At 55.4% G+C, this 16506-nt stretch overlaps 1 protein-coding gene across 2 annotated transcripts in view; it reads right to left on the bottom strand.

Moving 5' to 3' along the window:
- Grik3 (glutamate ionotropic receptor kainate type subunit 3) overlaps positions 1-16506 on the bottom strand; it is a 205794-nt gene that overhangs the window by 26681 nt on the left and 162607 nt on the right. For both annotated transcript variants that reach the window (XM_076862952.2, XM_076862953.2), the window contains exons 9-10: positions 15656-15769; positions 6822-7025 (exon numbers count right to left, since the gene is read on the bottom strand). In XM_076862952.2, coding sequence (XP_076719067.1) covers positions 6822-7025; positions 15656-15769 — 318 coding nt within the window. The remainder of the gene's footprint in view (positions 1-6821; positions 7026-15655; positions 15770-16506) is intronic.

The raw sequence follows: 16506 nt of genomic DNA, 5'->3' as shown, positions 1-16506 counted from the left end.
GGGAGACAGGGGGAGTTCCCCGATTTCTGGGCCCCCGGGGGCAGGGCTGTGTTTGTGTCAGGAAGGCTCAGCAGGTCTCCCTGCCTCCTGGTGCACTAGGGACACAGCACACCTCCACTGCCATTCCCGGAGAATCCCCTTCCCCACTCCCCGTGTATCCACTGGGCAGCGTCCACCCAGGGCCGGCCTGGGTACCGTGATGCAGGCCTGTGGATGCCCAGCTGCAGCCTCCGTTAGGCCCTGACCGGGGCAGACTTCTCCAACCTCCGCCGCCACCAGGTAGGCTCCCTAATCATGGCCTGGCACCATTCTCCAAGCTGCAGCTTAAAAGCCACTTCCTCAGGGAGGCTTTAGCCACTGTCCTCTGTTCTCTCCCCAAGCCCCTCTTCACAGCAGCAGCTGAAATCCTAATGACATTTTGCTTGTCTGTTCCTGGAGGGCACAAATCCTGTCTGCCTCTGTCACCCTCACATCCCTCTTCACTGTCCTGGGTCTGGCCTGCTGACGGTTGGTGCTGGGGTCACACTCATCTCATGCACTAGTTAAGACCTGGCTCCTGCCAGCCTCACACAGGTTCAGCCTGATGGCACCTCACTCCTGCTCACCTGGGAGCTGAGATGCCCCCCCCCACCCCAAGGCTTCCAGTGGACGCTGCTACAGGGTCCTGATTGGCTCCCATGTCTACCAACGAGGCATGGAAGTCAGGGACATTGGTAGCCCTGTCCCCTGCCTTCTTTTCCTCCATGAGTGACCCTCCTAAGGCTCTCCAGGGTGGGGGTCATGAACTGAGCTGTTAGCCATGCTCCTGGTGTGGGCTTCCCTCCTTCCTGCGGCACTTCCTCTGCCCTGTCCCCTCCTGGGCGTCACACTCTAAGTAATGGCGCAGGCCTTGGCCTTGGCCCAGGCTCTGCTCTCTAGGATCCCAGGTGGAGATGGTGCTCAGTACGGTTCTGCTGAATGAAGGAACCAACAGATGGTCCCAGCTGGGGCGCGCGGTTCCAGCTGCCCCTCCAGCCTGTCTCCCTCTAATACCCGCTGACCCTGAAGCTCTCTTGCACCTTGGCCTCTCTTGCCCCTGCTTGTCCCAACCATGATCCCTGGCAGCTCTTCGCAGGCCTTTCTGCTGCTGAGTTCTAGAGCTGACGCTCCTGGGGTGCATCTCCCAGTCCTTCCTGCATCTCTTGCCTGGTCCTCAGAAAGACCCTGGTGATGCCTGCTCTCAGCCCTTGCTCTGGGCAGCCCGCTGCCTCGACAAGAGTGCATCTTGGTAGCGCATCTGTTTCCTCTGCCTCCCCCCACGCTGTCCACGCACTTCTGACCTGCTCAGGTCACCTCTAGCTGGCCTTGCTTCCAAGTACCCTGGTCCATCCTGAGGGTGGTGGCGTGGGCAGAGCTTTCCCCGGCCACACAAACAGGGGTTGGGAGCCTCTCCTAACACCAGTGCTCACTGGCCAGAACTAAGATCTTGCTCCCGTCTGGAAGGTAGGGGACCTGGTGGGTTATGGGGCCATGACCTTGATACCAGACCTTCCCTCTGCACACCCTGGAGGATGTCACGGTAGTGAGTCACTCCTGACCCCACAGCCACGACTCTGGGTGAGGTGGGCCAGCCCGTGCTTGTTCTCCTGTCCCTCACTCCCCAGTGCCTGCTCTGCATGGGTCTGGCCCGATCTGGGTGTTGGGCAAGAGCCAAGTTCAGCCCACCAGGTGCTCCAGGAAGGGCCAAGCAAAGGGCTTGGCGCGCAAGCAGAAGTGCCCACGCCACCCTCCTGCACTCAGTGTTATGGGAAGCAGAGGGACGTTCAGGAAGTGCTACTTCTCCACAGGGGAGAGGACCGTAGGCCAAGGCTACATGTGGCTATTCCTTGTCTCCATCTTGGGCCGGGCCATCGAACAGCCAGGGGCAACTCTGGTCATTCAGTACGTATGACAGTGAGGGCAAGAGCATAGAGACAAAGGAACCAAGGGCCTGCTGTGCCCCGGAGGCCCAGGACCCCTCCTGCTCCTTCCCTCTTCCTCCGCCTCTGAATCCAGTGCCCAAGGACCTGGGAGAGCAGCGTGGACAGGGCTCCTGTGTCCCCGAGACCAGGTTGCCAGGGGCACTCAGTGACCCATCTGGGGCTCACCCTGCACCCTGGGGGGTCAGGCTCAGGCTGTTGTGCAGGTGCTGCTCCGTGCTCCGTGCTGTCCTAGGTCACTGTTTTCCTCTTTGGCCTTCATGGCCCAGGTGTCTCCAGAATCCCCCCCTTTCATGCTGTTCCTGGTCCTGCCCCAGGTCTCACCTCTTCTCTTCCTGAGCAGAGTCCCCATCCCTGACTCCCAGGTCCCCTGCAGCCTGAGCTGCCTGTTCCCCCAAATCCCAACCTCCTGCCCTGCTGTCTCCTTGGATGTCCACTCATATGGCCAGCTGCCAACTGGGTCCCAGGTCCCAACATGTCCCCAGCTGAACTCATGCCCTCTCCTGAGTCCTCGTCTTCTCTGGGGGACTTGCTATCTGGCAATGACACCCCGCCTTCCATCTGTCCTGCTGGAATTCCACACCTCGTCCTGACTCCTCCCTATCCCCTCTCTGTCCACCAATCACCAATCTCAATAACGTCAACTCTGTGTCCCCTCGCTGTGCCTTCACTTCCCCAACCTAACGCTCTGAGTTAGGCTACCACACTCCCCACCCAGGCCCCGGCCACGCCTCCAGAATGGCTTCCATTTGCCTCAGTAGCAGAGTTATTTTCAAGTGCCAAGTTGACGTCACCCTGTACCCCCAACCCAGCTCTGCAACCTTCCGGGATTCAATCAAACGTTCTGGTTCAGTGCACGAGACTTTTTAAAGCTGTCTCTTGCCCCTTCTCTACCAGCAGCTCTCCTCTTGGCCTCAGGACCTCTATTCTTGGGGCTCCGCCTCCCCAGGCCCCAAAGAAGCTCCTGGGTACCTGGCGCCAGGACACAGAAACTCTAGATGGCAAGCTGGGGCTCCCCGTGTTGGAAAGGCCAATGCCCCCGTACTTTGGAGTGTGGCTCAGCTCCCTGTGAGTTCAGTCAATGTGAGTCAGTTCCCCAAAGCTGCCTATTCAGGGTCCTTGACGTAATGTTGAGGTCCTAGCCACACCTGGCCTAGCAGGATGGTCACGGCTGATGGATCATTTCTCCCATAGCCACCATACTGAAGCAGGGTCACATGTTAGATGGGTGGCTGCCCCCGAATGGAATAGTGCCCAATAGGATGGTTCCCAGGTCTGAGGGCTTACTCAGCACCAGGCTCTGTTAAGCATTTGGAGGCAAGATCTCATGAAATCTTCCCATGAACAAGGGGCAAAAGGCCTCTTTATTATCCCCATTCCACAGATGTGGAAATAAAGGCCAGAGAGGTTAGATAACTTTCCCACGGTTGGAGGAAACACACCAGGCCAGAATTCGAATCCATTTCCATTGGATTCCAGTGTCATCAAAACACAGGGGGGTCATTTAAGGCACAGGGGTGGGTAGAAGGCTTCTGAGGTGGTAAACAGAGCAAGCAAGCATGAGCATCGCAGAGACAGACGGGCGATGGATGCAGTAACCGCCACCCTAATTGGGTCTGTGGCTCCTGTGGTTCAAGTTCAAGGCCATCCAGGGAAGGTAAGTCCATTGGCAGGTGAGGGGAGCATCCCCCAGGTACCCATCCTCCTCCACAACCCTGGCTCCTTGGAAGACCGTGTGGCATGGGACAGAGGCCAGCAGAGTGTCAGGGAAGGACATTTTAAGTCCCGCTGGTCGGAGGCTCCACCCAGGGCCTCCAAATGGGCCTCGGGAGGCAGACACTTGCAAAGGTGGGCATTCATCATTTTTACACCTACGTTCAGATCCCTAATAATGAAGTAATAATATTGCCAAGTCTTTACCATGCGTTCTAGGAGCTAGTGAGAAGACTAATTATCTGACGACACTAATAAATGGTTATGATGTTATTAAAAATGGCACCAAGCTAGGATTAATAGGCTCATCAATTGTAGGGAATCGGGTTTAACAAGGTCCTCTGCATGTCCCATCAGGGCTCATGGCCTTGATGGATCCTGGGCCTCTTAAAGTGCCTCCCAGCTGTGCAGAGGAGGCTGTGGATGAGGCTCCCTCCCTTTCCCAGCTGAGGGTCACTCGGGAAGATGAGGCTCTGCTGGGCTTTCTCTGCATAGCCCTTTTAAAAGTGGCTCTTCCAAGCTCTTGGGCCACTGGAGATGCTGTGACTAGCAAGAGCAGTTCAGCCCGGCTCACATCTGCACGTGGCCTTGGCTCTGCCTAGGACACCCCCTTCCGCCCCTGCCTCGTTTGCCTCTGCAAAGGACGGGCTCACACCCAGGGCCCCAGACTCCAGAGCCCCACAGGAGGCTCAGGGGAGCGGATAGATGGAGGTGCCTCTGGGGCCTGCTGACTAATTTCCATAATAATTACAGTTATTACTAATAACAGTGACAACACCACTCCCCTCCACTTACAGCGAATCCTACCACCTAGAAGCTGCTCCCCCACCAGCTGTCTCTTCCGGGCCTCACCACGGCTGGGAACAACTCGGGGCAGGTATCATTATTCTCATTGCGGAGTCAGGAAATGGCAGCTATGGGAGACAAAGGGACTTCCTGAGGCCCCTTCCCCCAGCCCCCAAGGAATAACTGGAAGATGGGTGTGGAGGTGCACATCTGTAATCCCCGCAACTCAGGAGGCTGAGGCAAGGGGATCACAAGTTCAAGGCCAGCCTCAGCCACTCAGCAAGACCCTGTCTCAAAATAAATAACTAAATACATAAATAGGGGTAGGGATGTAGCTCAGTGGTAGAGTGCCCCTGGGCTTAATCCCCAACAACAATAAATAAATAAATACCATTTTTAATAGTAGATGCTGAGGCCGCGCTGACTGGGAAATACACCCATGTTAACTGAGTCCTCGTGACAACCTCATGAAGCAGGTATTATTATCAATCCCCCTTCACAGATGAGGAAACTGAGGCACAGAGAAGTTAAGCAACTGTCCAGGAACACACAGCTCCTAAATGGTAGAACCAAACCCAGCCTGAGTTCATCCTCTTTACCATTGAGCCTCTCCTATCAGGCTTCCCCGGGAGCCTGGTTCCCTAGGCCCTAGAACATGACTCCGCTGAGTCAGGCTCTGCTTGAACCTCCATGCTCCAAGTTACAGCCTCCCTCCCTGTTCTCAGCCTCAGACACTTAACAGGAAGTCTGTTTGGCTCGCCTCCTCCCTGGAGAGGTGGGGTAACAAGTCCTACTCATTGGCTGGCACTTGTGGGTTGCAAAGACCTACTGCATGAGCTGCCTCTGCCCTGGCTCCTGATTAGGATAGGCTTTTTGGAGAAGCTGCAGCCCTGGGTTGCTAAGGCACAGAGCCCCCAAAGACTCTACCACTTTGAATCCAGATCCACCACTGACTCTCCCGGGGCCTTCTCTTTACTGCCTCATCTGTGAAAGGGGTGTTACTGACAGCATGGACCACAGGCGGCTGGATTCAGGGTAAGTGAGAGAAGGAATCCAGGCCCTGCACGCCTTAGCTTCAGGTATGATTTCTATGGAGTTAGAGAGATTCTTCCATCAGGTAGAGGACTCTGAGCTGGAAGGCAGGGCATTTATTCTGTGCCAGGTGAGCCTGCACAAATGGAGCCTCAGGGGTTGCAGATATTCTAATTCCTCCTAGAGGAGAAATGCAGACCTGGAGGCCCAGGGGGGTGACGAAATGTGCGGGTCACACGTCTATTGGGTGGGAAAGCCACACTGAACCCCGGGTTCACTGGACTGGGGGTCCCTGCTTCCAAGAGCCAGGATGTGTTTGTGGTAGCATCTCACGAGGCCTGTGGAGCGGGAGCCTCACAGCGATACCACACGGCTTCCGGGAAGAGGGGGGATTAATGTGCCCACTTCACAGAGGAGAAAGCAGCTCACAGAGGTCAGGTGACTCACCCCTGTCCCCATGCTACTGAGGGAAGAATCAGGAGCCCAGGGCCCTGACCTCTCCCCTATGTGGCTTCCCTACCCCCCCATTCCCCCCCTGCTGTGGTGTCCCTAGCCCCCTGATCCCCCCCTGCTGTGGTGTCCCTAGCCCCCTGATCCCCCCTGCTGTGGTGTCCCTAGCCCCCTGATCTCCCCCTGCTGTGGTGTCCCTAGCCCCCTGATCCCCCCCTGCTGTGGTGTCCCTAGCCCGTGGCTCCTCTGCTTCCCTCCCATGTCCCACAAGCCCTGGCCCTGACCAGCCGCCCCCTCTTCCCTCCGCCTGCTGTGGCTCCCGCTTCCCGGCCCGTCTCCTACCAGCAGCCTGAGAAGCTGCTTCTGGTCTCCCAGTAGAGCTTGCTCACCCTCCCTCCCGACCCTCAGCCGGCTCTCTGGACCACCTGTCTCCCCCTTGAACCCAAAGTTCCTAGAAGCAGTGACAGGTCTCTCTGTGTCCACGAGGTTGGTGGACTGTTCCATCCTGGCCCCCCAGGCCCTGGACCACACGTCTGGGCCATCCTTTTGTTCCTCTTAAAGGAGCCGAGGGCCCTGAGAAGCTGGGAGACTCCTCCTGAGAAAGGTCATCACAGGTGCTGCTGGGGCATGCTCAGCCTCAGGGGCTGACACAGGTGTTTGCAGGAGGTGGTTGGCAGGAGGAGGTGCCCAGGAGGCGGGGCAGGCCTGGGAGAGCTGGACACACTTCCCCAGTCTCCAAGGGCACAACCTTCACCTCCATAGCCCTGGCCACCAGGTCCTCAGCTGCTGGATCCTGGCCCTGATGCGCAGGTAGCACCTTATCAAGCCTCCCAGGGGCCTCGTCCGCCACCCCACCCCCGCCCGCACCCCTGTCCCGCTTACGTGGTCGATGAGCTCCTTGACCATGCCATTCCACTGGCCCTTGTCGTCCTGCGCCCCGTACTTGCCGTCCTCCACCAACCGGATCTCATAGGAGAAGCCCAGGATGTGGGCCAGCTCCTTGAGCAGGTCAATGCAGTAGCCCTCGAAGCGGTCATTCCCATACAGGGTCCTGTCGGACTTCCGGAACATGACGAAGGGCTCCTCCTACAGGGACAGATGGGGGAGGGGATGACAAAGGCTGAAGGGGAGGTGGAGGCAGGCTGGAAACCTCCATTTTTTAAAAAGATTAAAAACATTTGGGGGCTGGGTTATGGCTCAGGGGTAGAGCACTTGCCTAGCACGTGTGAGGCACTGGGTTCGATTCTCAGCACCACAGATAAATGAATAAATAAAATAACAGTCCATCAACAACTAAAATAAATATATAAATAAAAACATTTGGGGTGGCTCAGATGAGCGGCTGGCTAAGTGGGCAGAGGGACAGCACATTTCCCAAGAGCCAACTTGAAGACCTGCAAGCTGAAAGCTATGGGCAGTTCCTGGGTACCTACTGACCTTCTAGCCCAGTGGCCACAGAGCTAGAAGGTGGTAGGACAGGGCTTTGAGCTTGAGACCGCCTGATTCCAAAGCCCACGTTCTCTCCAGGCCAGAGTTCTGAGTGAGCTCCCTGGGCAGCATCAGCGGCAGGACCTGGGAACTTATTGGAAATGCACATTCTCGGCCTCCATCCCATACCTACTGTGCCAGAAACCCTGGGTGTGGCCCAGCAATCCGGGTTTGCATAACACTCCTGAGAACCCGGATGTCCACTCAAGTGGGAGGACAGGGCTGTAGAAAGCCCTTCGTTAAGTGTCTTCCCGACTCCGGCTGGAAGATTAGATCGACACACTCCTGATACCACTCTCTTTCTAAGCATCTCCCCAGTCTCCGCGCTAGGATCTGCCAGGTGAGTGATGGCCGATAACGGAGACGGCTTCATTTGTATGTGGCTGTGCAGGCTCCAGGAAATTAGCAAATGAGACAGAGCTCAACGTGCGTGCTGAGCATGGGAGCCCAGAGTCGCCAGGCAGAGCCGGGTGCCTGTTTAAGAGCACAGCAGACCCTGTAGGGGGTACTGGTGACTCCATCTGATGGAGGCGGGAAGTGAAGTTCTGGAGGACAAGTGACTTGCACCAGCTGACCCCGGGAGGCATCGAGAGGGGACCTGAACTTGGGGGATGGGACCCCTGAGTGCAAATTCCAGAGGCCCTGATCCCCATGGTGTAGCTCCCTGGGGACAGGTGATCCTCATAAGGTGATTTGTAGAGCCAAGGACACCTGACCTGTGTCAGATTCCCCTGTCCCCACCCCTGCAGATGAAGGGAAGCCAGGGAAGGCCGAGGAGTAAGACCCCGCTTCTCATTCAGACAACCCCCGATGGCCCTGCAAAGAACCACTGGGAGGAGAGGTAGAAACGCCGACGGATAGAGCTGGCTTAACTTCACCTGGAGGCTCTGATGTGTCAAGGTCCAGGCCTCCAGCATGGTGATCGGAGGCCAGGTCAACATGCAAGCCCGTGTCGCTGCTGGTTCTGTCTACCCAGGCTCACGTATATATCCCTAAGCTGGGGTCTGGCTGAATTCCCAAAAAACTCAACATGGAATGAATTCCTACTATGCACCAGGCACCAATTTAAACTCTTATCACAGGATGTCTTAAGTCTCACTAGCTTGCAAAATAGGTGACATTATTCCTATTTGATAGATGAGGAAACTGAGGTTCAGAGAAGGTCAGAAAGTTGCCCAAAGTCACACAGGAGCTGACTTACAGTTCGATGGGGTGCAGCTCCAACCCTCCCTGGGCAGCACCCCTGCCTGGCTGTTTCCCTTCATGTTCCCGGGGGGCGGAGGGGGTGTCGGAACTCCCTGACTTCATTGGCTTTTCTAGATCCCAGACTCAGGCCTAGAGCTGCCGTTCCAGTGCCTGCCTCTGGACCACTGGCTTGGGCCTGCACCTTCCCTGCTCCTTCCCGATGGCCGACCTTCCCGGAGCCCCACTGGGCAACCTCTGCGTCAGAACGCCTCGGGCCTCTCAGCTGATGGAATGGTCCTGTGGGGCAGGCCTGCGTCCACTCCTGCCTACATTAAGGCACATGCCTGACTATGCAGGGGTCCTGCTGGCCTCTCCACTGCTGAGGCCATGCTCTTGACCCCACGGGCCCCCAGGGTGGGCTGGGCACTGGGAGGTCCAGTGAAGACTCCTGCTGAGGTCGGTCAGGAACAGAACCCCCAGCAGCCTCCAGTGAGCTCCTGCTATGGAGGGGGGTTCAATTTTTTGGTCCATGTTCTCCAGCACTGCCACCTCCCGAAATCCCATCCCCCATATGACTGATCCACTCTGGCTTTCAGGAGTCCCTTGGGATGGGGGACGCGGGGCACATCTGAATCCCAGGGGGCCCTGACTCTCCAGGGATGCAGGGAAAACAGCTTCTCAGTCTGATGGATGGAAAGCTGGACCTTTCGGCCAGCCTCGGTGCCTGACCTCAGTGCCTCTCCTGTCCTCCTGCCAACCGAATAGGCAGCTCAGCAGTGTTGGGGACGAGTCCAGGTGGGCTTGGGGAAGGTCCTGAGGCCACCTGGAGGAAAGGGACATTCGGCTGGTCCATACGATGCCTTCCTATCAATTAGTCTTTGGGCAGAGGCTGCCTGAACCCTGGTCCAGGGCCTGGTGAGCAGTGCCTGGGCAGAATTTCAGTCCAAACTCATCCTTGGTTGATGCTGCAGTGAACAAGCCACACCACCGCCCATGGTGGCCCTGATTTTATTTAGCTCAAGGAAAGACTCAGAGACAAGGTACCATCTTTCCTAGGGGAACCACCAACCATGCCTAGATTCTTACTTCCTTCTGGAAGAAGGGGGTGATAACAGACCCCACCCTAACCTGCAGGGTTGTTGTAAGGGTATAACACATGGACCTCCGAGAAGCACTTAGCACCTGGCAAGTGTTAGCTGTCCATACTGTCTCCATCAACACTGTCACGGTCATCATCACCTTCTCCCGTGTGCTGGCTGACCTGTTACTGCAGTGACCTTTCCAACCAATGCCACCACAGGGTAGAAATCACCTCGCCGGCAGGGGAAGACCACTTGGGAAAGGTCCCTGAGAAAGCACACTTCCTGACCCCTCTGCCCCCCTCTCTGGCCTTATCCTCTAAAATTAGCACTTCATTTGTGAAGCCACCGAAGCCCCAGAATCTATACATCTCCATATAAATACGCTGCCTTCGGAGCAGCTGTAAAATGCCATTAATTTCGGGAAGTGCTTTGCGGATGGCATACATATTTAACAGCCAAAGCCCAGAGCATTAAAATGGTGCTCGCCTTAGTAATGTGTCTCCAGACCTGCAACATTTCCTAGGGGGTAATTCTGAACTCCGCCAACTACTTATTCATGGACTATTTCACAATTTATTACTGGAAATGTCCAGACAGCCAATTCACAAGCTCTCTCGGCTGCTAATCGATTGCTCAGTGAAGGTGCCCTCAATTTCATAACTTCACGCTCTCCTATTGCTCTGGGAGAACAGCCGTAGGACCAGGGGTAATATTTCTCTTCAACAAGTCACAGAAAACAGGGGTCCAGAAAAATAACCTTTTCCGACTTTCTGTCACCGGGGCTGCTGCTTGGGTTTCTCCACAATCACTTGGACCAATGTGAAAGCAGGGCCTAGCACTAAGCTTCTCCCCGTGATAGGGCTCTGGAGTCGGAAAAGGGGGCTGGGGGGCTAGCTCTAAGTGGGGAGGGGCTCAGGGGTTAGCTACCTAATCACTTTGCTCCCACAACCCGCTTATTTATTTATTTATTTATTTATTGGTACTGGGGATGGAACTCAGGGGCACTTGACCACTAAGCCACTTCCCCAGCCCTATTTTGTATTTTATTTAGAGGCAGAGTCTCACTGAGTTGCTTAGTGCCTCGCTAAGTTGCTGAGGCTGACTTTGAACTTGATCCTCCTGTCTCGACGCCCCCTCCCCCCCACCCCAGTGAGTACAGGCATGTCCACTGTGCCTGGCCCTCACCCTTCCTTCTGATGTCAACCCACGTCCACATGTTGGCACCCGTAGGTACCCAGAGCCCCTGGCAACACCATGTGCCCAGATGGTCTGTCTGCCTAGCCCTGCTGGGACATGCTGGTCAAAGCCCCTGGACCTACGGCTTCTGCTGGTTAGAACAAGAGAGGCAGGAGGAACTGGCTGCTGGCCTGGGGTGCTTCTCCCAGTCCACATTCTGGCCCTGGCTTGGTCCCCTCTCCTGAGGCTGGGTGCTGAGGGTTCGGCAGGCCTGGCAGTTGGGTCTATGTGGGTCACGATGTACACTCAGCACAAATACTGCCAGTGAGCATCCGGACCCCAAGGGTGGCCAGTCCCACACCCACACCCTGACACTTCCGCTCACATCAGCAGCTAAAAGAATCCTGAACCTTCAAAAGCAGGGCCCCCAGGAGTGGGCTGGGTGTGCTTTCTCTGTGTGTGAGCTGAGGTTTGGGCAGATGAATTTTTCATGACCTCATGGAAGAGCAGAACTAGAACAGAGGCCGGGGCGGGCGGGAGTCGGGGGCGGGGGGGCGGAGTGGGGTGCTGCAGACAGGAATGGGCAAGGCTGCAAGAGCTCAGAGAGTCAGAGTGCATGCAGTCAGCTTCTGTCTGTCTGTCCAGGGCAAGGCACCCTTAGCACCTAAGCCCAAGTTTTAGCACAGGGGAGAAGAGGAGGCCAGTTTAGGGGTGGCCCACCCAGAGCTGCTGGGGTCTGCCACAAGCAGGGAAAAGAAAGAGAGGGAGAAACCCCCGGGGGTCTCAGCTCCAGGCCTTGTTCCCCAGAGGCAAAGCGGTTTGATGTTCTTGCCCTGTGATTCAGTACCTGCCTGTCACTCAAAGTGCTGTTGCCTTGACAACGCACTCCTGGCCAGGCAGGGGGCTGCGCTCACAGCGGGAGGTGCTGGCCCTGCGTTCAGCTGACTAGCACAGGGGCTGGGTTTTCAGCCAGAGCCACTGGGCCTGGGCCAGGCTGGGCCACTCCCTAGAACCTGTGCAGCTACACCAGAAGCCCACGACAGAGAGCGTCCCCCAGGGCTCTGGACATGCAGACAGTGGCTCTGAGCCTTTCAGGCACCTTCTCTGGAGCATCTGAAGCAGCTCTAGGTCTCCAGGTGGCCCCAGGCCAATCCTTCACAGGAGCATGCATCTCTCTCCCAGGAGTCTCCTAGGATACTTTCAGCTGGACACAGAATTTCTTGGAGACCTGTGCAAAGGCTGAGCCACATTTCTCCCTCCATTTCCTGCCTCCAGGAAACACTAGGCTTTTCTCACTGCCCCACAGGGAGAAGCAGAGCTGACCCCAGGGGATGGAGAGAGGTGAGCCCTGGCTCATCCCTAGACCATGTGGCTGACATTGCCTGATGGAGTGAAGATGGTCAGTGTGGCCATCCATGGGTGCGGGTCAGCTGCTTCAAGGCATGTCAGAGGTCAAGGCTATAGGGCCAGAGAGAGTGAATTGTTATGATGTCAGAGCCAGGCGCTCAGACAGTGACCAGGGAAAGGGACTAGGAGACAGCTGATGTGATCTGCCGTGTCACATCTGAGCAGAAGATACAGCTTGGGTTCCTGAGGGGGGTCACCAACCCTAAGGCCTTCAGAGGCCAGTGGGAAACAAAGTGATAAGAAGCAGCCTCACAGTCCAGCGGGCAGAGTGGTGCATGCCTGTAATCCCAGTGGCTCAGGAATCTAAGGCAGGAGGATTGTGAGTTCCAAGCCAGCCTCAGCAAAAGTGAACACTAAGCCACTCAGTGAGACCCTATTCCTAAATAAAACACAAAATAGAGCTGGGGATGTGGCTCTGTTGTCGAGTGTCCCTGAGTTCAATCCTTGGTACCTCCCCCCACCAAAATAAAATAAAAGAAGCAGCCTCACGCATGCTTGTGCCCATGAAGGAGTGATGGGGTCTGGAGAGGCCCACTGGACCAGTAAGACATTCAGACACAAATTCAAAGTTTATAATGCAATGTGCCCCATGCCAGGAATCACCACTGGGACTGTGGTCAGTCTTTGCTGACATTCAGGGCTCTGCCTGTGGACGGAAGCAGAGGTTTTTCACTACAACTCTTCGTCCTAGTGATATGCTCAACCCAAGCTCATGGGGCTCTGGATATACAATCAATAGCAATGAATAACAATAACAGCTCTCATTTAGTGCTTGCCCCACGTGGTTTATATTTATTAACCATTCGTCCTCTCGACTCCACGGAGTAGGTGCAATTATTATATCTCACCTTTCAGATGGGAGCCAGGCACAGAGCGATTAAGCAATGTCTCAGGGTCACACCTAAGTCAACAGGGAAGCCAGGACTCATCCCCAAAGGCCGTGCTCTTAGCCATCACAGGGCCTGCCCTTGCATCCTGGTCACAGAGCAGGTCCTAAAGATCTGCTGGGCTCCTGTCCACCCAGGTGCTTCAAGGCTGAAGGACAGACGCAACCATCCCAAGATGGTCTTTCTCTCCCTCTTGCCTGGGCCTAAGGGCCAGCGGGAAGTTAGGGTGGGATGCCCCTTAATGGAATGAGCATGACAGGTTGGGGACATTTGCAAGAAGCTGCTGGTGTTCACAAAGAAGTGGAGAATATTGGCAGGTCAGGAGCACGGGGTGTCTGCTGGGTTCTGCTCCAGTAGGAAAAACGCCGTGCTTCTGCACAAGGACCTACGAAATCCCTGATGCCTCTGCAGAAGGGTTTTATGCCCTTGGAATTGGGCTGCTGCCATTTTAATAAAATTTAACCCTGTGGTCTTTCAAGGTGGCTGTCTTTTGCATGTTTTCGGGATATTCACCCTCACTTACCTCTTCTTTTCCGAGTATTGTTTTGCGGGTTCTACCGCCTTAGCTCATTTAATCATCTCTCCTCCGAATCTCTTAAATCATACTAGTTTTATCTTTTTTTAATCTTGCCTTGCAAAAAGTGTTTTATTTATATCTCACATTTTATGCAGCTCTGCTTTTAATCTTTTACCACCTTTTTATTATTTTATTTTTACCCTTTTATATTTGAGCTTTGTCACACTTTTATCCTTTTGCTTTTTGACATTTTGGTTTAACATTTTTTACCTTGTCTAGTCGGGGCCGTAAATTATTTAATTTTTCGTCTTTTTTAATACCGCTCCTTCCTCTCTCATTCCTTACCTTCATTTTCTCTTCATTATTTCCCTCTTAACCTTTCTATTTGGCTCCTCCCTTAACTCTCCCTTTTCTCCGTCCTATTTTTAAACACATCTATATTCCTCTAATTGCCCATCAGCAACCCTCTAATTCCTTTGCTTTTTTTTTATTTGTTTATTTTTATCTTTTACATTTTCACATTATGATTTTTTTCTCCTGTTCTTGTTGAGATCTTTTGACTTATTGGGTTTAGCAGTTTGAATTTTTTATATTCACCTAGTTAACAAGAAGTGGATCATGAAGCCTGGCAGGATGGAGAGATCATATATATATATATATTTTAACTGCGAAGATTCCAGAGAGGGTCTTGCCCCAAAGAGGGGGCTATTCTCTCCCCAGCCCTCTTCCTCTGGCTCCATCAGCAACCTGCCCGGAATCCCCATTAGACCTATGTCCCCCTTATTGGGGATCTCTCAGTGATAATAACCTTGGGGTCTGGGGATAAGACCCACAGACTCAAAGCTCCCTGCTACACAAGGGCAGTGCCCTGAGGTCTGCTGTTCCCTGGGATTCCTGGAGGAATGGTGTGCTTCCCCATTGCATCCCTACCTGTCCCACCACCCAGCCTCTGGGCGCCGGGGCTATGAGTCACAGTTTGGGGGAGGACATAGGACCATCCAGGAGGGCCTGACCAGAGGCATCTGCTGGGAAAGCAGCAGGGAGCCACCTGTCTGGACAATGCTGCATCCAGGCTACTCCCCGCGGCAGCCTTACTGAACCCCCAAACAGGCTCCGTGAGCTCCCCCCTGAGTAGAGGAACAGCCCGGGCATGTGGTCCCCACAGGTCTGCTTGCTGTGTTATAAGGGAGAGGCTGACTAGGGCCAGAATTAAACTCAAATCTTGGGTCAGATTCTGCCGGGCTGTGACTGAGCTGTCTCCCCTCAAGCTAGCCCTGCGAGGGTCCCCATGAGCAGTGCTGTGACTCTGTGAGGGTCTGTCCGGTGCCTCTGCACAGTCCTGAGGCCTCCCTCCCAGGAGAGGCTGGCCCCGTGGAATGGCTTCGATGCTACTCAGTGGAAGGAACCGTGGCCTGAGTCTGTCCTCTGGCTCTGACCCAAGCTGCAAGGTGCAGAGAGCACGGGAGTTCCCAAGAGCCACTTCCTGGTTGAAATGGGTCAGAGGGGACTCTATTCAGTCCCCATCTGAGGGAGGAGGAGGATGGAGGAGAGAGGATGGGATGCCAGTGGACCTAGCTGCCAGCTCTCAAGGAGGGGACATTGCAGAAGGTGGCATGTAACAGGCTCCCAGCCTGGGGAGGTAGAGCCACAGCAACCCTCACAGTTGAAGGACGGAGCAGGAGAAGCAGCCTGTGACCTGGTGCAGTAGGCAGCTCACCCCCTTCTACCTCCATCTTGGATCCTATTCAAACAGCAGGGGCTCAGGTAGTGGGTGGGGTGGGGTGCACAAGCATGGGTCTCCCTCTGCCATGTGAGTGGCACCATGTCCCAGCTGCTCCCTAGGGTTTCCACCTTCCTGAAGGCCCCCCCGCCCCGCTTTTTAGAGGTGGGTATGCTCCAGGGGTCTCTCCAGCCTAGATGGTGAGCCCACCCCCAGCACAGACAGCCCTTCCCACAGGGGCTGCAGGCTCTTACCAGCACGGTGGTGACGATGAGTGACCTGTTCGTCAGAGAGTCGGTGACATTAGGGCCTCGGCCTTTGGCAACCTCTGTGATATTGAGCCCGTCGGCAGGGCTCCACACCCCCACCTGGACGGACAGACAGAGGAGAGGGTGCTTTCCATATGCTCCCTGGCCGCCAGGAGCACCGTCATCCCACTGTCATTGCCTGCATGCTGGGAGTCAACTGGACCGATGACAACTCTGCTGCCCTCCCTGCTCCTCCAGGACAAAGACCCCCAAGGCATCCACGTGCCTGGACCATAGCAACTCCCCTTTCAGAGGGACACAGGAAATCAGAGGCAGCTCCAGGAACCTGCGGAAAGCAGCTGGGCTGCGGGACTTGGAGGTCCTGCCCCGGGATGCCTCTTGGGAGACCCTGGGCATCCTGCTGCTCACTCACTGGGTCTGAGTCCCAGTGTCAGCCCAAGATGGCCTGGAACAAGGGCCACATGCCCCACACGACTGTGGACTGGGGGAGCAATGAGCGGCCTGTGCGCAGGCCTGCAGGCTGGCAGGAGGGCTGTCCTCGGAAGCCCTTTGGGAGTGGTAGCATAAGGAGGGGTGAACTTCACAGCAGGGGGTGGTCTGGGATGCCCCTGGGTTTGAGGACAGTTTATTTTGTGAGTTAACTTCTAAAGTCAGCAGACACCTTGGCCAAGATGGCAAAATATCTGCACCCTGTCCCCAGCACCCTTTGGATACGGGGTTTGAGGCTGGACGGAGGAAAGGAAGGTCAAGTTTATAAATGGGCCTAAAGCTCTGGGCCTCTTGAAGATCCTTTCTGACTCAGCTCTGCCCAGCTGTGCCCCATTTTGGCCCCTCTC

The sequence above is a fragment of the Callospermophilus lateralis genome, chromosome 7, assembly GCF_048772815.1.
Source record: "Callospermophilus lateralis isolate mCalLat2 chromosome 7, mCalLat2.hap1, whole genome shotgun sequence".
NCBI lineage: Eukaryota > Metazoa > Chordata > Mammalia > Rodentia > Sciuridae > Callospermophilus > Callospermophilus lateralis.
Note: the sequence above shows the minus strand (reverse complement) of the source record. Positions and strands in the feature narration are given on the sequence as shown.